This window comes from Sturnira hondurensis, unplaced genomic scaffold (genome assembly GCF_014824575.4).
Source record: "Sturnira hondurensis isolate 20B ecotype Veracruz unplaced genomic scaffold, ASM1482457v3 Scaffold0014432, whole genome shotgun sequence".
NCBI classification, from domain to species: domain Eukaryota; kingdom Metazoa; phylum Chordata; class Mammalia; order Chiroptera; family Phyllostomidae; genus Sturnira; species Sturnira hondurensis.
In genome coordinates, this window is record NW_028087063.1 from 2,855,189 (window position 1) to 2,878,774 (window position 23,586).

At 38.8% G+C, this 23,586-nt stretch overlaps 1 protein-coding gene across 7 annotated transcripts in view; it reads left to right on the forward strand.

Annotated features, from left to right (window-relative positions):
- The window catches only part of BBX (BBX high mobility group box domain containing), a 91,828-nt gene that overhangs the window by 28,495 nt on the left and 39,747 nt on the right, over positions 1-23,586 (forward strand). For 6 of the 7 annotated variants that reach the window (XM_037063342.1, XM_037063343.1, XM_037063346.1 and 3 more), the window contains 3 exons: positions 665-745; positions 4,129-4,203; positions 11,607-11,687. In XM_037063342.1, the coding sequence (XP_036919237.1) occupies positions 665-745; positions 4,129-4,203; positions 11,607-11,687 (237 nt within the window). The remainder of the gene's footprint in view (positions 1-664; positions 746-4,128; positions 4,204-11,606; positions 11,688-23,586) is intronic. The other variant, XM_037063344.1, reaches the window with a different exon arrangement.

Sequence of the window (23,586 nt, forward strand, 5' to 3'; positions counted from 1 at the left end):
TATAACCTGGGTGACTGTGAGCTCTTTGCATTGGATTTAGCCATCTAATATAATCACTAGCTGCTATTAAAATTACATTGGAAAAGGCTTAATAACTCAGGATAATTCATGTATTTTTAAAAAGAACATTTGAAAACTATAGTACAGTAATTCATTTTTATTGAAAATACCTATTTACACAGCTGGAAGAATATACATAGACTATAACAGTGCTTATCTTTAGGAGATGGCATTGTAGATGATTTTCCTGCTCTGTTGTTTTGTTTTGTTTTTTTTAAGATTTTCACAGTGGACTTGGATAGTCTCTTGTCAGAAATGTTCATGGTGACGCAACATATTAGAGAAACACAGGACGTGAAAGAAATAGATAAGTCTTTGGATTTGATGGCAGGAAACCACAAGATCAAATAGGCATCACCATAGAAATTTTTCTTGAGTGACTATCAACTTTCTAAAATGCACGGTGTTGCTCATCTGCTATTTATGGCATTATTTACAGTCAAATGGCCCCTTGAATATAACTACTTTTTTTGTCACAGTATTGCCTCAAATTGGGGCAATCAAAGCTATTCATTCTTCAAACAGGAATGCTCTAGGTGGTACTCGTCTTCTGTGTAATCCAGAAGCTGCTCCTGTGACGCCTCATGCCGTCTGTCTGTTTCAGATATCCTCTGGCCCCTGCAGGCCCGATGCCTCAGAGTCCCCTGAGTTGCGTCAGAAGTCACCACTATTTCAGTTTGCTGAGGTAATATATTGCAATTGATACTTAATAAGGAATTTGTAAAATGAGCTTAAATTTAAGCTAGTGACAGTAACTTAAAGCAATGAAGAACTCTGCTTAGCTCAATGAACCATAAATGGGAAAATAGAATGAAATTTTTAAAGATATTTTGGAACTCCAGAACTTTTTCTTTCATGGTGTCAGGTGGATAAAAAACATACACACAACCTTTATATATCCTTATATTGACAGATTTTTTTTTTGTATTTTTAGTGGAGTTTAGATTATTTACATTTGACTACAATGCTTGTATATTTGGACTAATTTTGAACATTCTAATGTCTTCTATTTGTCCTAATATATCTTAATGTCATGTTCCTTTTATTGTGAAACTTGTTATGTGCAGTCTCTTAATTGAGGAATAACTATATGTTTATAAAAGCTCATTATTAAGTCATGCTGAATATTAGTACACTTAAGCCTTTTTATTCATAAATAGTAAAATTAAGGATTGAATTATTGTTAGAACTTAGTCACTTATCAGATGTTAAAGCAGAAGATAAAAGTAACTCATGTCATTCATTGGCTATGTATTTTTTGTTTGTTTTTTAGTACACTTTTCATTGAAACTTTAGCATGCAGCAGCAGTTTCTGAAGTCTTACTGTCTTTTGTCTAACCTGTTGGGCTCCACACATCTCTAGCATTAGTTAAAAGGGATGGTGTAGAAAAGAGATGATAGTAGCAAGTATAAAGGTTAAGACTGCTTCTCTAAATATCCTCATTTACTCTAGAACTCAATATGGAGCCATCGTTGATTAATTTGTTTCTGAACTTGAAAGCACATGGTCTTCTCTCGGTCACTTGAATTGTCTTTCATGAGACCTTCTTTCACATTGCACCTTCCTGACATTTCCTTGGTGTGTAACAGTTTTGTACAAGGAGAGTATATTTATAGTTTCAGATTTTTTTCCTCTCTAGTGTCCTTTTCCTAGTGTTTCTAAGCATTTTCATCGGTAAACTGCTTTTTACAGTAGCCCTTCTTTTTAAGGCACTGTTTATAATATGAATGCCCTGCAGATAGTATAGGAATGTTGTATGTTTGCTAACATAAGATTACCTGTCGCTTTCCTTTCTGCCCCTTTGTGAAATGTGCCATGAATTCCAATTGCTTTGTTTTTGTTTCTTAAAGCGTTAATGTAATAGAGATTCACTCTGCACTCCCTTCTCTCCAGTAGTTATAGACACGTTAAATAATGCTGATCCCAGCTTTGAAAGCAGAGATGCTTAACCATTGATCTCTGAACCCCTAAGGATCTAATGAAATCTCTGAATTTTGTATGAAGTTTGGTTGGATTGGCATATGTGCAGTTTTGTGGGTTCTACAGCATATGGAAGATTCCTAAGAGATTTTCTGATCCTGTTGTTTTATATAAAGGGTCCCTGATCTAGTATTTCTTCAGGAGCTCCCTACTCATGTCATTAAATGAGTATCTTCTTTATCCAAATATTAACATGTAAAACATCCTTTTCTTGAGAAACTTGTGAAATTCTTTGCAAAAATGTAAATGGTTTATGCCACTCGTTCATTTTGTTCACCGTCCAATTTAAGCCTTGAAGGAAGACATTTTTCCTTATGTAAACTGTTTGCCTTCTCCTTGGGGAAGGAGGGTTGGTAGGAATGAAGTGCAGTGACTGAAGTAATATCTACCCAGTTTACAATTCCTGGGACTTCAGGAAAAGCCTTGTGGGTTCTTATTTACAGTCTGTCACAACTTGCACATGGTGGTCTTTTGAAATGTGACAAGTTTCACAATTTGACCAAGACGAGGTCTACAGTTTTGCCCCCAAATGTCCTCATTGTCTTCAGAGCACTTGGTTAATCTTAACCATTTATGATAATTTGTTTATATTTAGTTTTTTAAAAAACTTTGGAGATCTTTTTTATTTATACTGGCATTTATTCTAAACGTGGCTACGTGTCTGCTCCTGACTGGTGTGGCTGAGTGGTTGGGCATCATTCTGCAAACCAAGCGGCTGCTGTTCGGTTCCTGGTCGAGGCACATGCCTGGCTTGCAGGTTCTGTTGGGGCACACATGAGAGACAGCCAATTGATGTTTCTTGCATCAGTGTTTCTCATCCTCTCTTTCTCCCTCCCTTCCTCTCTAAAAAATAAATAAATAAAAAGGCTTATATGTCTGATTCAGAACTTACAGTGGAATTAAAATTTTGCTGATGGCTTCAGCGCTGTATAAAGTCAGTAATTCCGTCACTCTCTCTTATCTCTAAATACTTCTTTGGTACTCTATCACTGACTGGCTTCATTGTTTATCTAACTGGCATAATTTAATTGAGATTAAAATGTGATTTTTGTTGTTGAGTTATGATTAAGGTGCATTTTTTGTTTAATAAATACCCTTTGATGGAGTTGGTGACCAGAGTTAATTGAAGAAAAAGACTTTTATTACACTTGAAATGGGCTGCATTTACATTGTCCAGGCTTGCTGCTTTTGTGACTCACTTTTACCCTATATTGTAGCTGGATAGAAGCTTGTTCACTTTGGAACCAAAATTAATAATTGACCTTGCTCTCAATTCTCAGAAAGTTTTTCCACATGGCCCTCAGAGCAAATTAATGAGGCTGTCATAATTACCAGGTGAAAACAAAAGGCCTTCTAGATAAACCCAGTGTGGTGTGGCAGAATCTTCTGTCTACTGTCAGAAAGCTCAAGGGGGTGTGTGTGTATGAGTGTATGCATGAGTGTGATGCTGTAAAAGAAAGAAATGCTGTATATATTCAGTGAGTGGTTTGTTGAGTTCTAGTGCCATGGCTTATTTTCTCCTCACTATAATCCTGGAGATTATCATCACCATCATTAATTTTGGGAAAAATAAGTGTCAGATTAGTTGAGCTGCCCAAGGTCAGGTAGCTAGTGAGGAACGGATCCAAGATTCAATTCCAGATACCCTGACCCACATCCATATGCTTCTCCAATATTGTTTCACAACTGTCTCTAAGCAGAGAACAGCTTGGGAAGGCGGGGAGTGGTGAAGGGAAGAAAGACAGTGAGTGGCTTTACTTGCAGCTTCCAGCTTTTAATAATATTTTAAGAAATTCATTGAAATAAATTCACTTCAACAAGTCTCAACTGCTATTTGACACATACCTGATACCCTTACAAGAGACATGGCAAATGAGCCAAACTCAGTCTTTTTGTTCTTTTCAATCATCTGTTTTCAGAAACACGGTCTTTGTCTTCCTTTGTCATTTATACTGTTCTGAAAGGGTTTGCGTGATGACTCACGTCTTAATCTTTATCTGTGTCTACAGTAGAAATATATGGCAAAGTCTGTTAGTCTGATACGGGGAAATGACCTTGTGCATTAAAAACTACTTGTTTCTTTTCAGATATCTTCAAGTACATCCCAACCCGATGCTCCTTCAAAACAGTGTCAAGCATCAGCCTTGTTTCAGTTTGCAGAGGTATGGCCTTCTTTTTTTAAATATTTATTGGGCTCAGAAAACTTAGAGCTCAGGAAATAATGGAATGAAGTTTTAATAACATACAGTGAACTTTTGGCATGCCTCTTGCCATCCTGACATAATACACATTTGCTGTCTTTGCTATAATCATAGATTTTATATATATTTTATAGCCATCTATTGAAGGAGTTCATTGAGGATAACACTTTTCAGTAATTCTTTATTTCATTTTTGCCTTGTTTTAATTTATTTTTATAGCCTGGAAAAATTGCTGTCAACAGGAAGTCCATAGGGTCCCAATTTATTAAATTTTTCCGACAGTGAGATTATATGCTGTAATTCATGAATAACTCTCATAGCAAATGCAGTGGTGAATCTGATCTGTTAACTCATTGGTGCTTAGCTTTCGCTGTGGGGTAGCTTCAGCCGGTATTTTTATTAGTGTTTAATCCCAGATTTAAGTCAGGTTAGCTTTTGCAGGATCTCAGATTTCTTTGGTTTGTCAGCTAGAGAGTGAGCACACACTAGAGAGCGGGGTTTTTTTGTTGTTGTTTTTGTTTATTTTTTTTTTTTTTGGTTAGAATGATTTGGAGGCAAATCTGATACACTTGATTTTGCCACAAAGCCCTGGCTTCCACTTTAGGCCCATTTCTAACGAGCGCTATATGACAGATATTAAACTGTATATATGGTTCTGGAAAATAAAATGCTCTCTACTTTAGATCTTCGTCGCTTTTCCTTTTTATTAATTCCAGCAAAAAAGTGCATCTCATAAACTGAGCAGTTTTGTATAGGGTTGAGAGAAAAATGACAAGCGGGACTGTTCTGTTTAATATTGATGTGTTGAATCACTTTGATTCATTGAATAAGGAGTCTGCATAAATGAAATATAAAACGATGTCCTTTCGGCAGGAGAAAACCCAACATCTTACTTTGAAAATGAGAAAAGTAACTTTCAGCCCTTACATTAGAAAAAATGCTGCTTCCTCTTGGGACAGTTGTGCCGAGCACTGTGACTTTATACCCCCAGCTGGCCTGCTTCTCTGTTAGGCCTCACTGCCAGTGGGTTTGGGCAGCTCTGCTGTGGAAGTGGTAAAAACAACAGAAATGGCGTCATTTCATGAAGAACAGTTTGGTTGGTGAATCTGAATAAACTAAGATTTTATTTTAATTTTTCATTATGATAAATGGCATTTTCACTCTCTGGGGGAATAGTTTTGTTTAATATTTCCTTGCTTTCCCCCAGTTGTCCACATCCATTTATTTGATACTAATACCTTTTTCAAGAGTTAAAAATGAATTTAACATGATGACTAAATTTATCTTCAATCTTGATACCTGAGCTGATACTATCCAACTTTTTAAAAACACTTCCTTCGAAACAATGTATTTGCCACATATTCTGTTTCATTAAATTCTGCACTCTTGCATGAGTTTCAGAAAGGCAGTGGCCCATCTTTGGCACACCTCCTATTTACATAACTACCGAGAGTATTCAACTTAGTTCAAAACGTGAGTCTGAGATAGCTCAGCGGGTGCTGGTGCATTTGCAATAGCTATCACCACCCAGCATGACTGGCATTTAAGCAGAACCATCATCAGATTTATTAGGGGCTCCTGAAGCCCTGGGCAACTCTGAAGGATTAGTTTGATGGTAAAACAGCCTCTGTCCTGTGATCATGGAGGATGAGGTTTTGTGCCTTTCTTAAGTCAATTTGTCCTTACTGCGTAGTGTATTCACTCCTCAAAGCAGAAGGAGTTTAATTTTTTTTTAACCCTCTAAGGAAGAAAAGAACTTTTGACTTGGGAGTTGTCCAAGAGGCATTTCCACATGTCACCTCTCTACTTAATAGTATTATCTCCCAGGGGCTTCTGGTTTTTGACCATGGGACCTATGGATGACTTGAAGAAGCTTAAAAATGTGGTTGACTTGGAAACTTACTAGTTGTTGTTTCAAGGGATTGTAACAGAGGAAGACATGCATGATGGAAAAAAAACAAAATAAAATGTTTTGCCCTAAAATCACAGGATTTTAGGGCAAAAACAATTCTCCCTCCCAACTCTGAATGTTATTTTTGCTATTATATTTTGGCCAGGTTGTTATGAGCCCTTTAATTCCCAAGCAAATTAAACAAATTAGCACATGCCTTGTTACTGAGTTGTAAGTGTTGTACATGATTATATGGGAAGCACCGTATTTTTCAGACCATAAGGCGCCACCCAGGTTTTAGAGGAGAAAAATGGGGGGGAGGGGGGAATTTTTGAAACAAAAAAAATGTGGTAAAATATTTAATAACATAAGTAACATAATATTTCACCAATGTAAATGTAAACAGAACTCAACAACAGCATTAACAACCATTATTCCTCCCAAATGGGGGGGGGGGAGGGCAGGTTGTGTCTTCTAGTCCAAAAATACAGGTAGTTGATTCTCTCCGATATATACCCTCTTTGGTCACTTTTCAGCTGACCCAAGAGAACCCTAAGTAAGGTTCAGTCTCTTAACATTTTTTGAATGACCTTATTGTCAGCCTAATACTGGGCTGGTTTATTTAAAACTAAACAAGACCTAATTAGATGAACTAATAAAATTATCTACTAAAAGTGACTATGAGCATATATGTACATTGCAGAAATAGAATAGGCTGTAATTACTGTGATCATATCCCTAAAGCTCTTATAATTACTTCATAAGACACCCATCACCTTTGAGAAAACACAAAGACTCTAGAAATTCTTGTTTTAATTAGTCTTTATAGAGGTTCTCAAACTTTAAATAACACCGGTGGCTCCCTGAAGTCTTATTCAAATGTAGATGGTGGAGCCCCACCCCCAGGTTTTGATAGTTTCTGAGTCTGGAGTGGGTCCTGAGAATTTGCATTTCCAAAGTCTTCTATCTGGGAACAAGAGTTAGAGACCACTGCTCTGTAGTTTACAGTTTTTACCACAAGTGGTTCATTCATCATTTTAAGGCAGTTACTAGTGTGTCTGGGACCATATAGGGAAAGGAAGCAATGGACATGTAACAGAAAATTTCCCCGTGGGCCACTTTTTATACCCCTGTCCTTTTTCAGAGGGATTCTCAGTCCTGTTCTGTATACATAGAGGAAAGTATGTTTTTCATTTGTAATATAACTTATAATCAATTTTGTCTCTTAAAATGTTTAGCTATAATATCATTTTAATATCAGGCTTGCCGAATTCTCAGGGACCATTGCTGCTGATTTAATTTACAAATGTTGGTAACTCCAAGAAGAGATTAGCTAGATCTCTTGACCATGGGTCGTTTATTGTGCAATGTTATTAGCCTAGAAACACACCTCTTAAAAAACTCTTAAGCCTTGGGCATTTCTTTAAATTGAAAATGTTGTTTTTTCACATCGAGTCCTAATTCTGTGCCTTGCAAGATGAAGAGGATAGTTTTCCTTCTTAACCAAATCTGATAACTTTTAATGTTTATTGAAATTAACCTATATGGAACCAGGATACTGAATAGAGAACATTTTTGTTTGTAGATTCCTCCTGAATGCTTACATTTAAAGGCAGAAAATATGTCAGCTTTGTAAGACCTAGAGACATACAGTGCAGAACCTGTTTGCCTGCTCTCCCCTGCCCCACCAGCCCACCTTGTCAGCCTGTCTCCCATTCCTTATTGATACTCATAGTTCATCCACACTCAGCCGGGCCCATCTGAAGTGCCATCACCCTGTTCCAGGCCTCTATTCATTAAGCTGGTTAGAATGAGTTTTTTATCTGCGTCTTTTGTTGTTTACAGGTAGACTAACACATCCGTCACTTTTTAGATCTCATTTACTGAAGACTAATAACCGAAAGGGATGTCAGAAGGGAGCTCTAGTCATCCGTTATTCAACATATCTGAAAGCCATGTCCATATTCTCTCCTCTGCTCTGTGGCTGACTCTTATACCCAGAACATATCTTTGGGTTGCAAAATTACACATTTACTTTGAAGGTAGAGGGCTAATCTGGATGATTCAGACAAATAAGCAAATTTAAGGCATTTGTTTTCATGATGAAATAATCGATGTGTTACAGAATATTACACTAAAAAACCCCACCATATACTCACACTGCAGTTAATCAGTGTGAGGTACTGTGTGCTTCATTAGGAACATTAGTATTCCTTTTAAGGTAGGGTAGCATAGTCATCTCACATTGTTCATTTGTTCTTTGATTCACTTATTTATTCAGCTATTATTGGCCAGTTTCCCCCCCGGTGTATGATGTTTATGATATCCGTTATAATTGCAGAAGACTTCACCATCACCTAATTCGCTTTTGATCTTTAGTACCTGTTTCCTTACTGTGCTGACCTGCCTCAGACCAGCTATAAAATTAGCAGATTAACATCCACAGTGAGAGTTTTTCTTGCACTTTTGCTATACTTCACATAGTATTATTAATCTTTTTAATCAAAACATTTGTGATAACCAGAGGAGAGACTACATTGGAGTTTACAGATTGTCAAGCACCATCAATTCCAGGGAAGTAAAAAGCAAAGCCACAAATACACTGTTCAGTGTGGCCCACTACTGCCCTCGACCCGGGAGTGTAACGTAACGTGCATGTCTGCTTTCAGCCGACCAGCCATGGAAAAACATGTATTAACTCTATCGTTCTTACTTGAAAGGATGCATGTAACTTAAATAGAAAAAGTGGGGGGAAGGGCAGGGATGAACAGTGGTATAACAAATGGGCATCGCACAAACTATGCTTGTAATCGAAGCTACCAGAGTACACGAGATCATTAGAGGAAAATGTACTAATAAAAAGAGAGGGTTGTTAATGTGAAACTCTGAGGAAAACTGTTTAAGGGGTCACTATAGAAAGGAGAGCCAGCAGAGGAGAACAAGGAGAGGCCTAGAGGCGGGGGGGGGGGGGAACAAGGACCCTGCCGTAATGTAAAAGCCCAGGGAAGAGCCCCCCAGAAGGAGGGGCAGCCATGTGGGTGGCTGCAGAGAAGTCAAGATGAAGCTCAAGCCATGGACATTGACATATGTTCGGGGTTTCTGGCTCCCACTCTTACTAATAAGCCAACGACTTCTAGAAAGCATATCGTGTCACTAAGATATTCTGTGAAAATTTTATAGTTACATAAATTTTGGGCTAAAATACATCGATCCTTCCCTACATACACATGCCTCTTTGGAGATCAGGTTGCTAGCAATGTTGAGCATTTAAAACACTGCCCTATACCTAAAAATAGATAAAAATCCTCACATGAGCAGTGAGAAAAATTGTGCTTAGTAAACATCGGTGATTTCTTTCCAAAGGCAAAGAACCGTTCTGAAGCCCTGACTCAGCCAAGCATAAACTCAGGTGGCAGATAATACATCCACTGCATTAGGCATAGGATATATGGAAGTAAACAGATACAGAACCAGGGAGCGTAGGAGGCAACCTACAGCAGCCGAAGTGACAGCAGAGGGAGCCAGTGAAGACTTGGAACAGTGTTTGGGGTTGTGAGTGCAGCACCGTACCCAGCTTGTCCTTCAGTAATTCTTGAGACTATTGTATAGTTATGGGACAGATTTCATATTCTGCTGATCAATAAATAATAATTATCCTCTGACATGGCAATGTTTATTCTGTTCCATTTTCAGTATGTAACTAATTTTTGGAATTGTACTAAAAGAGTCTGTTTGTTAGTGTTAATAATGATAGATCTTTATTACTAATGAATGCATCATTTATTGAAAGCATCATATGGGCTTTGCACTGTGCCAGACTCTTCATTAACGTAAAATCTAATATTCACAACATAATACGGGGTGGGTATTACTGTTTCTATTTTGAAGATGAGGTAAATGAGGCTCAAAGTCTTAATTATTTGCTGAAGTCCACACAGAAGAAAGTTAACGAAGGCACATCTGTCTGACACAAAAGCCATGTTTTTTCTATTACACAACTTTGGTTTAAGGGCCTGGCATTCATCTTCGGCTCTTCATTTTCTCAAGTCACTGAGAATCGGTGGTTATATTAATGTGTTTGTTTCTTTTAGTCTAGTGATAAGGTGAGTAATTAAATTCAACTTGTCAGGAAAAAGTAGAAGTAGCATATATCAGAAAATTCAGTTAGAGGAAATTTTTTTAAACTTCAGAAAGACTGAGCCCCATAAATTGATCTTCTAAAGAAAAAGTAAGATTGGGATATACAAGACAAGACTGTTAAAAATAGCAGTACCTAGGAAGAAAAAGTCCTTAAAACTTATTACACTAGGCCCTTCTAAATAGCCCAGGTAGCTTATTATATACTGGCCTCTACAAAGGCCTCTTATGCCACAGGTGGTCTAGGGAGAAGACCCTCTGGCAACAAAGCACCCAGCCTCTCCTGGAGCAGACAGCTCCGGAGAATACCTTGCGGGACCGGCAGGATTGCCTCCTACGCTGAGCTGAGAAATACCGGTGTCTTTAAACTGAGAAAGAATTCAGAATCACACAGAATACAAAAATCCAGCTAGCTGCTCTAATGATGACAGAATTTCTCCAGTAGCAGCATGCTTTGTATAAAGATCCTTAACATGTCCTTCTCAGCTCCTTATGGAGTTAGGCTAGAAACTGAAATGAAATTTTCATATAAAAAATGAAAAAGGATAGTGTGCTGTTCGTTGTTGGTGCCTGCTGCAGTTTCAGCCAAACTTGAAGGAGAGTAAGCAGTCAACACAATGTTCTATGTATATGTACTATAAATGCGTTTGTACTGTAACATAGGTCCTTGTACAACTTACTCAGATTTGTGGTCTTGATTGTCGATCTTTGTGTGTACCTTAGAACATAGTTTCAAAGCCAGAGCCAGTGTTTTATGTGACATTCTTAGCCGCCCCCCCCCCCCCCCCCCCCCCCCGNCCCCCCCCCCCCCCAGCTCCTGCTGGGTATGTCCTAGCAGGTATAAATAGGTTAGGTATAAATGCCTAGGACATTTATACTGGATTCTCCAAAAAAAAATATTTGACTTGATAGTCTTTTCTCAGAGCTCCTGAATATATTCCTTAAGAAAAATTAACTAATTGCTTTGGTAAATACGAAGGAACTCTAAATAGCTCTTTTATATTTGACCATTTGATGAGTTGATATTTATATAGGAATGCAAATATGTGTCTCCTTGTAAGATTGGAGTATTAAATTTAAAGCCTGGAATATAAAAGATAATAGTATTGTCAGTAAACAGCCACCAAAGTCATGCCTCTTTTTGTTACTATTTTGGGAATTTACTAAATCTGGTTTCAAAATGATAATCTCTTAGCATGCCACATTCCAAATTATTTGGTACTTGGGAGCAGTGCTCTTCTCATAAACTAAGGAAAGTTCCTGAATGTGTATGAATGAGAAGCAAGGATTCTGATGTCACAATTAATATTCTTTATGTGAATTGCATTCAATACAGATTTCTTCGAACACTTCGCAGTTAGGCGGTGCCGACTCTGGAAAACGCTGTGGAAAGTCTGCACTCTTTCAACTAGCAGAGGCAAGTTTCTGAGAATATCCGGATAAGCCCTGCAGAGGCAGAGATTGCAAAAAGCCAATCATTAACACTATTCCTTAAACTTGTACCACCGCACCTTTGACCATAAAGTATTTTGTATCTAATTTTCAACAATGAGAGGGTTAACCTTTAATTTAGAGAGTTGTTTTGCTACTGAAAGTCCTTAAGCATTGAAAAAGGTTACCCAGGGAAATTGTGAAATCTTTTTCAGAGGTGGCATTTTAAAATAAGGTCAGTTTTGTCTCTCTCAGATTGGTTAAATAAGTCCAGCCTAAACCCAGAAGAATGGCCCAGGTCGTTTTCCTCTTAACTGATTCTCTTATAACATCTATAAATCTCTACAATGCACTACTTTTTTTATACCAGGTGGTTGATGTTTTAATTTTTGTTGCTTTTAGTGACACGAACTCAAATGACATGTTGGAAAGGCTGGTTTTGTAACACACATCAGTTATGCGTGTGATGGGACATGGATTTAAAATTCCTTTGGCAAACTAGGAACTGTGTTTTCATAAATCCTGTAAGGGACAGAACCCTCACTTGGTGGGCATGGCATAGGGAGGAGATGCCAGAAGCAGTTTTTAGGGTGGCAAGAGCTGGGACGTTCTCTGCTGAGCTGTGGTTGCTCTGCGTGAAGGAACAGGTGAAAGATCCATCTTTGTCTTCAGCCCTGGGACACCGTAGTGGCCGTTCTTTCTATTGGTGAGACAAATTAGGAGGTACAGAAATGGGTAACCAAAAGTCTCTTATAATATCAACTTTTTCTTTTCTTTTATGTTTCTGGCTTCCTCTGCATGAGTTTCTGTTGAGGGGTTTTTTTTGTTTGTTTCTCTGAGTGATAGTTTTTTTTTTATAGATCTTTTGTAGTTTGTTAACTTAATGGGAAGACCTGTCATTTTTCTAAACGTTATGGTAGCTCGTATCATAAAAATGTAGGAGTTTTAAATATCTTAACATTAAGTTTTTAAAGTCTAAACAGATATATACTAGAAATATAAAAATACAAAAGCCTGAAACAGTAAAGAAACACCCGCTCCCCCCAAAACCCAGCATTATCTACTAGAGGGCGAGCTCCTTACAGTACAGGCTTCCCCCACCAGGTGAGTGTTCTAGGAACCCATCTGTGTCAGTGCACCAGCTGGTGTTGAGAGAGGCTGTTTGGCTTCAGTGCTTTTTTTTTTTTAAGAGTCAGCACGTTTGCTCGTTTCATGATGGGTGATTTACAAGCCCACCTGTCCACACCTGAGTGTTCAGCAGTTTTTGACCAAAACCAGCTTGACCTCCCTGCCCCAACCCCCATTCATTTGATCTTGCCCTGAGCGACACTCTTTTTGTCTCCCTGGATAAGGAAAGTCTTCAAGGGGAGGGAACATTTTGCTGAGGTAGAAGAGGTAAAACAAAAAATGGCCAAAGCATTAAAAGGCCTCAAGATTGATGAGTTCAAAAACTGTCTTGAACAGTGGGAAAAAGGTGTCTATAGATGTGCCGCATCACTTGGAGAGTACTTTGAATGTGACTGAATTTTAAACCTGTAAGAATAAATACGCAGTTTTTTATACATAAGTTTCGGGGGTTTTGGCTCCCTCCTGGTAAACAGTAGAGCAAACTAACCCGTTGTTGTCTGACATTAAGCTGACACGGTACTTCCTGTGTAAGACAAATTCAGACCCAAATAGAGATCTAAAAATGACTAGAAAACTTATGAAGACCACAGGGAATAGTTTTAAAACTAACTGGTTAAGTCAGTAGCAAAGTACTACTTCAGGTAGAATTGAAATGGTAAGAATCTGCAACAAATGTGCCTTTGGAGTTAGAGTTATAAACAAGGCTTAGTAAACAGAGAGACTGTGAGGCATGCATTTGTCTGACCTCTTTAAGACTGTGGATGGTCAAGACAATTTATTTGTAAGAAGTGATTATTTTTCTTGAATAATAGGAGTGTGTAGTCCTCTCTTCATCTCTTGGTTATATGTGTATACACACATATACAAACACATACACAGGGCTTTTATTATTTAATTATAGAAGAAAAACATTAGTTTGGAAAGATACATGCACCCCTATATTCATTGCAGTGCTATTTACAATAGCCGAGATGTGGAGGCAACCTCCGTGTGTCCATTGATAGATAAATGGATACATTCGTTTTTTTAATTAAACATTAAATTGTAAAACAACCTAACTTTTGATATTAACATATCTTCATTAAACGGCAATGTATTTAAAAAGTATGTACCTTTGAGGTACTTTGCTGTGGAGGGGTGATGTAAGAGAAATTAATTTGTCTTATTTTCTTTCTTTTGCATAAGTCATAAAAAAGGATTTCCTATTAAATCAGAGCTCATTAAAAAGAACATTCTTCTAATTTGTAGGGATGCATCCCAAATATGAAACAGATGCTATGGTTAAACAGATGTTTGAATGCTGGTATCATAATTTAAAGGGGTAAAATGACTGCAATAAGCCTATTCCAATTAGAGCAAATCAGCTTATACTCAGACTTAGTTTCTTATAACATCTGAGTAAAAAAATATATGCTTTTGATGAAACAAGGTTGCTAAAAAAATAATTTACCAAGAAAATCTTCTCATATTATGTCTACCACGTGAATATGATGCTATAATGCTAATAGATTGTGTTTTAGAATAACATCCTAAAGCTTTCCCAGTTTCTAATTAAACATAAATATGTGCACAGTGGATTAATCAGCATCTCTGAATAATCACCAGTAGAAACAAGCTTTCTCAATTTTTTAATCTGATGTGTACTTGATGCTCATTTTTCTTGAACAAAACATTTATTAATTATGTCAGGGTGCCTCTTTAAATAAGTGGAACAGTATAACAGGATTTTGATGAGTATTTTTTCTGTTGGTCAGAATTGGTGGTACTGTCTAAAATCTGAAGGAACAGCTCCAAATTTGCATATTCCAAAGGGAAAGCCTTCAGGAAACCACCTTCAGTCTGGGTCAGACCCTGCTCTTGGGATTTATGAAGAGATGGCCTGACTCAGCTACCATCCCATGTACTGAATACTGCCGAGGTTCCTCCTCTCACCCCCACTCTAGCCCCCAAGTCATCAGTGAGTGGGGCAATATCATAGGCTCTCCAGTCATTTAGAATATTTTGGCTTTTTTCTCTGTTCTGAGGAGGAAAGGCAGCTCTCAGAGAACCTCTGCTAAAGATTGGTAGTGGTACCTGCAAAAAGTGGCAAGAAGCAAGAAATGTTTTAGACATACATTTACTGCTGTCCTCTTCACCTGATCAGGCAAAAAAAGAACTGGAGGAAGTTGGCAGCAGGGAAAGACTTGGAATGGCCTGCTGCACTCTGATTTGGCATTGCACAGATGTGTGAGTTTCCAGGGTCAAGTGGACAAATAGGAAATAGTTCATCTTGATCACACTAGAGGCCATGTCTGGAACAGTTTGGGGAGGGGTTGGCAGAGGGCTGGCCTGGGACAGCAGGGCAGGCTCACACATTAGGAAGTATTCAGTAGAGACCTATTGGCTCAGGACACTCTGGTGAGCTCCCATAAACAGGAGTGGTGTTCAACTGGTTTGCATCAGTACAGCTGTCCTGGTACCAAAATACTTGGCAGTTAGTACAAAGGCTGTGACCCAAATGCCCTGAGTACCCTTATCGCAATGCTACCAGTATCTCTGATCCGTCCAGCAACTGGAGAATCCTGTTCAGCCCTGAGACCACATCCCTTCTGACCGGTTTGCACCCCTGTCTATAAAATACTTTATATGTCATCCCTGCACTTGGTGTCCCCTGATGAGGTCATTCCATTTTATGTTGAGTAAGTTATCAGGAACAGAAAAAAAAGACATAACCATGGGCCGCTAGTTCTACCTCCACCATTTCTTCTACCCTCTAAACCAGAAGCTGTAGGCCACGAAGAAAGGGCCAAGAAGCAGCCCACCCGAGAATTAACCACTCACCCTTCCTCAATTCCATTCCTGTAGACTGGCATGAGAGGAGGAGTGAATGAGACCTCCCAAAGACAGAGGTTGTTGCTTGCAAGAAATGTCTTCTCTTCAGTGAGAATCAAGAAATACAGGCCTGTATTGCTGGGCCCTGAGCCCACTCGGGCAGGCAGAAAGGAAATTGGAGAAGTTGACAGCAAACACCAAGAGACTTAGATGGCCCTTTGCTCTCAGTTTTGGTATTGTCTGGGCCCCTCTCTATTTCTCTGGACCATGGACCAAAAGATACCCTGGGGACGGCCCTTTGAGCACTTGATTGTCATCTTAAACTGGATCGATTGTTAATAGCTGAAAGTGACCTAAAAATTCTGGGATCTGTTCCAGGTGTTTTTCAGGAATTATTCCAACTAGGAAGGGAGATTTGGCATAGTGCTTCTGAGGTCAGGGAATTCAGAAAATATAATCCTTTATGTTTGAACCTCCATGAGGTTCCTACTGTTCAGTTAATCAGTTTCTTAGTGGGCACAGATATTAGCATAATGTATTATGTTTCCTTTCATTTTGAAATTGATTAGGTTAGGTCATGTAAAGATCAGCACAGCAACAAAGCATCCTCTAGAGATCATTGTATGGTATAGTTGCTATAGTTGGAAGACACTCAGAGACATCTTTACATTTTAGCAAAGAATATTTCTACACTTCAGGGTCTCTGGTATGAAAATTGCCTAGTATATTAAACAGAACAATTTATTCATTTATTCTAAGTACCAATCATTATTGAGGGTTTACTCCATGCCAATAACAGTGAGGCTGCCGAAGCTTCCTGCACATGTGATGATGATGGTGATGATGATGATGACGATGATGATGATATACAGGAGCCGCCTTCTAGGACCTGGGACAGGAATGCTTTACTTCTAGGTGCAGTGCTGGTGTTTTGGTGTGCCGCTAGGGGCCGGAGCATAAGCCTAAAATTATTACTGTTTGTCTTCTAATTTTTCTGAAATATTATATGTGTTCTTTTATAAATTTGAGATTGTAATTGCAAGTTTTATAATCTGCCATTTATTATCTCCTGTGTGCTAGGCATGTTATAGGTACTTCTTGAATTCTCACATCCGTCTTCTGAGGGCAGGCACGGTTATCATTCCTCCTTCACACATCAGGAAACAAAAGGGCAGAGAACTTTGGTGCCTTGCCTAAGGACATGTAGACAGCACGTATTAGGGCCTCAGTAGAAACCTAGGCAGTGTATCCCCACTGCCAGGGCTCCTCAACACTGGGCTATTCTAGTACCTTGTTTTAGGTGAATACAAAAGACTGCAGGTTGCTTATTACAGAAGGCCCTGTGGAAGACAGCTTACTCCTACACATGTGTATACAGCTGAATAAGATGACAGATTGTTCAAGACTGCTGTCAAAAATGGAGCTGATATTTCCTTTTTTAAAAGTGTCTGTAATTTTAAAACTGCCAAGATACATCTTGTGCACTTAAATAAGGTACGTATTTGTGAAATTTGGAAGGTACCGTGCGGTCTTTAGGAAATTATGGTGTATGACTCCTGTCCTCCAGGAACTTGTTCTTCACTTGCAAAGAAGTGAAATACAAAAAGTTAAGGGATAAATAGTACAAATGGATTCATAGGGAACCATGCAATGAAAAGACAAAGTTCCACTTGAATGACCAGTGACACATAGAGTGGATATGTACAACCAGGAAGGGAAGAAAGTAACAGTAGCAGGAGTGTTCTGGGGACACAGCACCGGGGAGAGAGCATGAACATGGGTCTTGATGAAGCAGTTGTTGAGGAACAGAGATCGAAACTTGTAGAGTTGCTTTGTTTGGCCCATGATTTGTTGACTTGTATTATAGCTTGCATTCAAATTAGCAGCTAATACTGTATTTTAAAGTTACAGATTTTGAGTAAATACAAATGTTTTATTTTCTCATGAAAATTTAGAGATCTGAAAATACTGTACTAACTTTCCTGCATAAGAACAGTTGTTCGAAACTAATGGGTGGTCACCTCCTCGTAGAGGTGTTTGCTATACAGATGTGACCATCTTCTCTTTTCGCTTCTAAGGCCAAAAGTCATTGCCAGCACCCACTTGTCTACCTCCCCCTTTTATACCTGACCACCCATACACAGTAGAGATCATGACTTGTGCGTAACTCACTGTAGAGCTAAGGCTACAGCAAAGGATTAAAGGCAGACAAACGTGATAGGAGTAGATGACAAGTAGGTCAGACTGGCAGGAGTGCAGATTTATGGAAGGTGAAAGTAGAGTGTAGCTACAAGTTGGAAACACTACAGGGTGTTTATTGTGAAGCAAAGAAATTTCTGCTTAAACACAATGAAGGAGCCATTGAAGATTTGGGGCAAAGGTATGCAGTGCTGAAAGCACTACTTGAAGAGACACTTGGCAGCTGTGTGTAGAATGGAGTAGAAAGCCTCTGTGCACATCTAGGTATGAGAAGACAGGAACCAGGAGAGGGGGAACTGGCAGTGGGAACAGGAGGCAGGAACAGACACCAGCGAAGCTGGATGGGACTCAGTTGGATGACTGAGGAGTTGATATGAGAGGCAAAGCAAAAAGGGGTGTCCGAAAGGTGACACTTCATTCATTCTCATTTCACCTTAGAACCTGAGTGTGTGGGAATGAATGACTTTCTAAAGTTTGACCCTGGCCTTGGAGCTCTATTGAGGAAGCCTCAGTGTTTGTGGACAAAGAGGAAGCCCAATAGTACAAAAGAAGAGGAAAGATGCTGAGGTGAGGAGGGATAACTGAAGAAATCCAGTACTAAAAATGTCAGCAAGAGAGGGGATAGCCAGCACAGTAAATAATTGAGTTCGGAGAGCAGAGACCCATGTTCCCTGAGCACAGAAGAAAGGTTAAAAATTGTCACCACAGCACTGCTGAAGATGGCCCATGGTGCTTGTCTGTGTTGTACATTTCTTCTTTATGAAATCAGTTGTGTGTTGAGGTGAAGCAGAAGGTGGAGAATGCTGGATTTTTCCAGATACTCTCCTTGTATATAAAAAAGCAGGACTGTAGGTCTGGTGGGTCCAGGGGACTGAGGACCTTAACCCTGTTTATTAAAGAAGGTGGAGGCATTTTCAGAGGCCTTGACTCCTCTCTAGTTTTTCTTATATCCTAACTTGCAGGAACCAGTTATAATTGAAAACAAGTATAGACCTATTCTAGTATCCATAAAAATGAAATCTTGTGGGAAATTATGGCTCACTTTAAGAAAACCTGCATTATGATAAAATTACAGAAATTATATTCCATAATGAAAAAAGTAGGCAGTCCCGTCCCTCCAATCACAGTGGCATTCCCTACCACCATCAGTTGTAGGTGGTGTCAGATGCAGCTGCGACTTCAGGTTCTGTGTTATGTCCTCATTTATCCTGGATGCGCAGTGTCCCTTCATCCTCTTGTAACGCCCTGAAGCCCAGAATCTGAGTGTGCAGCTCCCACCCCAGCTTCCCCTTCACTGTCATCACATAGCTGAGTTCTGATACTTATCCGAGGGGGCTTATTTGAAAGTGGTATGTTTCTTTTCTGGGCAGAATCGTGAGTCATTTTAGAAAACGCCTGAAACTGTGCATTTCATTCCCGCATTGCACACACTTGCGGTACTTTCTGAGGAACTGGCGTACAGGAGTGCACCTCGTGACCTCCGTTAGCAGCTGGCCTTGTGGAGCACAGGCCACCCCCACCCCTTTGGACTTTTCAGAGATGGTACCATTTCTGAAGAAGTATTGGGCAAGGAGAAACATTTAAACCACCATTTTGCTTGGCCTAATTGTTTCAGCAAACCAAATTGTAAACTATTTAATATGCCCAGATTTTAGTGTTGAGAGACACTTAGACCACTACTCTGTGATCAGCTTTCTTTTATAATAAATAAAATTGAATTTCTTAGCAATGATGCTATTCTTTATTCTCTGAAACCATCAGCTAGTGTATTTTTATGGCCAAAAGAAACCATTCTGGTTTTATTGAATTATGGGAGAAAGGCACATCTTGGAAAACACTGTTAAATGCTATCCTCAGGTACTGTTTACAGTGTTTTGGCAGACAATAAGCCAGTGTAAAATGATTGTAAACATACCTTGGCTGCAAAACATTTGTTTAGTACTAAAAAAGCGAAGGTTCTGGAACTTCTTGATTAGTGTCAATGGGTCTGTTTTCACACTGCCTTGTTTTTAATCTAACTAGTTCCTTTATAATAGACAGTGAACAAAAAGTATAATTAAGAATGAAATAATATGGTAGGGTACCATTTGAACCACGTACTCATTTCTTTGTACCAATTAGAGGGTCTCTACTTCTGTGATGTTACCTAATACAGTTGATTATTTTTCATTGGGCATTTATCTAAGTCTTTTAAAGCTAGAAATATTAAGAAATGAATTGATACCTTCTGAGCAAAGGAATACATTTTAAAATGTCTGTGATTCAAAGATACAAATCTTAATGTACACAGATTTATTATGTCTTGAAAGCAAGTCCTCAGTAACAAACCCTGCACCTAAGGTATGGTCTTACCTGAACTGAAAATGACAACCTCCTTCACCCTCAGAACATAAAAAAAAAATCATCCCTCCATTTTATCTCACCCCTTCAATATTCTGTTGCATTTTTTCAGTCATTTTTAAGAGTATAGTTTTTATGTGTATCCATCCAGCATGTATATCCTTAGGATATTGGTTTTAACATCCTAGTTTTTGTTTCTCTTTTGGGAGTGAGTCATATTTCTTCAGTTACATTTCTTTTAGCACATTAGTGATGTGCCCTGCTGATTACATAAAACAGTGAGAAATTTTAACTGCTTCAGAGTTAAAATTTTTTAAGTACTGTCAAGAGTTAGCCCTGACTGGTGTGGCTCAGTCTGGTGTGACTGGGTTAGGTATCATCCACAGACCGAAGGTCATGGGTTTGGTTCCCAGTTGGGGCACAAGCCTGGGTTGCTGGCCAGGTCCCTGGTTGGGGACGTGCCAGGGGTAGCCTATTGATGTTTCTCTCTCACATCAGTGTTTCTCTTCCTTTCTGTCTCCCTCCATTCCCTTCTCTCTAAAAATAAATAAAAAATTTGAAAACTGTTAAAAATACTGTCAGAGGTAAAATTAAAATATTGGTGAGTAACTTTTCACTGGTGTTCTTGTGAAGCATAACTAAGGACAGTGTGATTGCTGGTCTAGGCCAACCATTGCAGGGTCATAATTGGCATTTTTTCCTGTAGATTTGTAAATTGACTCTTTCTTGGTATGAATCAGAATGCGTTTTAGGCTCATCCTTTATTTTAGAACTAATGAACCATTCAGTTGAATACAGTTATCTGTTGAATACATTTGATTTGAAGGTAGGTACTAGCACTAGAATACTTCTGGGGAAGAATACAAAGGTAAACATGAAACATTTTGTACCTTGTGAATTATAGTTACAAAAATAGAGTAGTTCCTGAGGGAATAGACCATAGATATCAAATATTTATGCCCGGCATTTGATTTAAAACATTAACATTTTAACTTCTATGAACACAGCCATGGGAATTCCATCCAGCAGGTGCCCTGCAGGTGATTTTACATTCTTACTTTAGAAGAAAGTGATCAATTTAAAATAATCATAGAATAAATTGTCATTTACTAAAGTGTGTTTTGTTTCAGGGCCTGATGAACAACCAACCTTCTATTAAGGGCAGCCTGACTAATTAATAACACACATTAATTCTGTGCTATCACAATGCAGTTTTATTCACTTGAGTTCACATCTGTGTTTTTTGAGTTCACTATGAGCTTACCTGTGCACATGTCCTTGCATACTTACATAATGTAGTGTGTATGCACTTTATTAAATCCCACTGAAGTGTTGATATATGTACCCAAAGTAGATATGCTTGTACCCAGAAGTGGAACTGAGCTTAATTAAGAATTGCTTCTTGAAAGGTAACTGATTTAAGATCTTTCTGAATCTAATTTTGTTTTATATGTTTCTTTTCAACTGTAGAATCATTCAATACTACAATGAAAAATTGGAGTAAAGCAGTTAGTCTACTAGGGTCACAATGTGCTATTAATGATACCAATATGAATGTTACTACTAGTAATAATGGCCAGCATCTATTCTATATGGTATCAGGCTCCCCAGGGATGGTTGTCACAATATATTCTTCTTCTGTATTAGGTACTAACTTAAGTACAATACATATGCACCTCATTGGACCTCACGGTGTTCCTAAGGCAATTACTATTAACAGTCTTGTTTTGTAGATTGGGAAACTGAGGCACAGAAAAATTTAGAGAAAATGAACTTATCAGTCTATAGTTCTGCACAGTCTGGCTCTAGAATCCCTGCCTTTTGTGACTGCCTTTCAGTATAGAATTTGCACACATGTAAGAGTGGTGGCGTTGTCTAAGAGTTATTATATCCATAACTGTTCCCAGGTTCTGTGTATGTCATGTAGAAATATAATACAGACTGCTAATTCCTAGATTTTTGAGAATTATTTCTAAGAATATAATGTTGGAACTCATGGAAAAGGAGATAAAAACTGGAAATTATCAAAGTCTTCCTGAAAAAAAGTCATTGTCAGTTGTGCTATAGACAGGCCAGAGTCTGTTCTCCCTGTGTGCTGGCTTTGTATTCGAGGGGGCTGCAGACTGCCTTCCCTGGGTTCCTGTGTCCCCTGACTTCCCACTGGGTTCAGCTAGTGAAAGACACTGGTGGGACATGAAAGGGAAGAAAAGGGAGGCCGGGTGGTGCAGAAATGAGGAGGGTTGGAGGCACAGCAAAGGCAGCATTTTGTTCATGCACCCAGCTCTCCCCATATAGGCCCACCGCAGTGCCACCTTCTACTGGGGACTCAGTCCCTGGGCTTCAGTGGCAATTGTTGTACCTACTGTGGCTTTCTGCTGTAGCTGATCCTGGGCTGCATCACCACCCCCTGTTCCAGCATCTCAGTCCTTCATGACCTGTGTGACCAACTTATTCCATGCATTAAATTTCCTCAGCTAGATATGCTTAAATTGTTTCTGTTTGCCTAGTTAGACCCTCGCTGGTGCACAAGCTATTTTCATTTTCTGGTTGGTATGATTATAAAATAGGCTAATGCCGTTGGCATATTATATATCTAGATTTCAGCAAGACTTTTGACAGGTAATCTTATGTCCTTGTGAACAAAATAGGGGGGATTTAGACTGCATTATAAATTCTTAGATTGTTAAAGTTTATTAATGTTCAAGTCAACCTGATGAAAGGGCTCTAAAGGTTTACCAGAAGACCCTGTCCTTGGCCATGCCCTACTCAACATTATTACGGAAGATCTGGACAAAGACATAAAACAGCTTATATCAAATGTGTCCATAACAGAAAGCTGATAGGTAATTTAATTCAAAGTTTGAAAGGATAATCTTTATAAAGAAAATTGAAAATCTTGCATCTGGTACAAAAAATATAAAGACATAGAATGGGAGAGGCCTAGCTTCCCAACATTATGTGGATAAAGAAACCCAGGATTTTAACTGACTGCAAGCCACAAGTGTGACCTCTGTTTGGAGAGGGTTGGGGGGAGGGTGGGATTTGTCTCTGGGCTGATTAGAAGATTAGTGTCCCTGACAACGGACAAATAGTTCTGCTTCTCTTCGAGAATATTACAGGAAAGGTAGGAACTTAATCTAAGAAAGATACTGCTGGATCTAAGCGTCACTGTTCCCCAACCCTTGTAAAGCTTTATGTCATTTACAGGTTGTATTCACACGCACTTCTTTGCCTTTCCCTCACAACAACCCAGTGGAGGATATACTCTTACCCTATTTCTCAGCTTTTATTTCCTCATAGGGGTTCAAGTCTAAGATAACATAGCTTACTTTGTGGCCTTCAGCAAGTGAGGTCTGGTGCTTGTTCGTGAAGCTAGCTAATTTCAATAAAGCCCATTCTCACTTCAG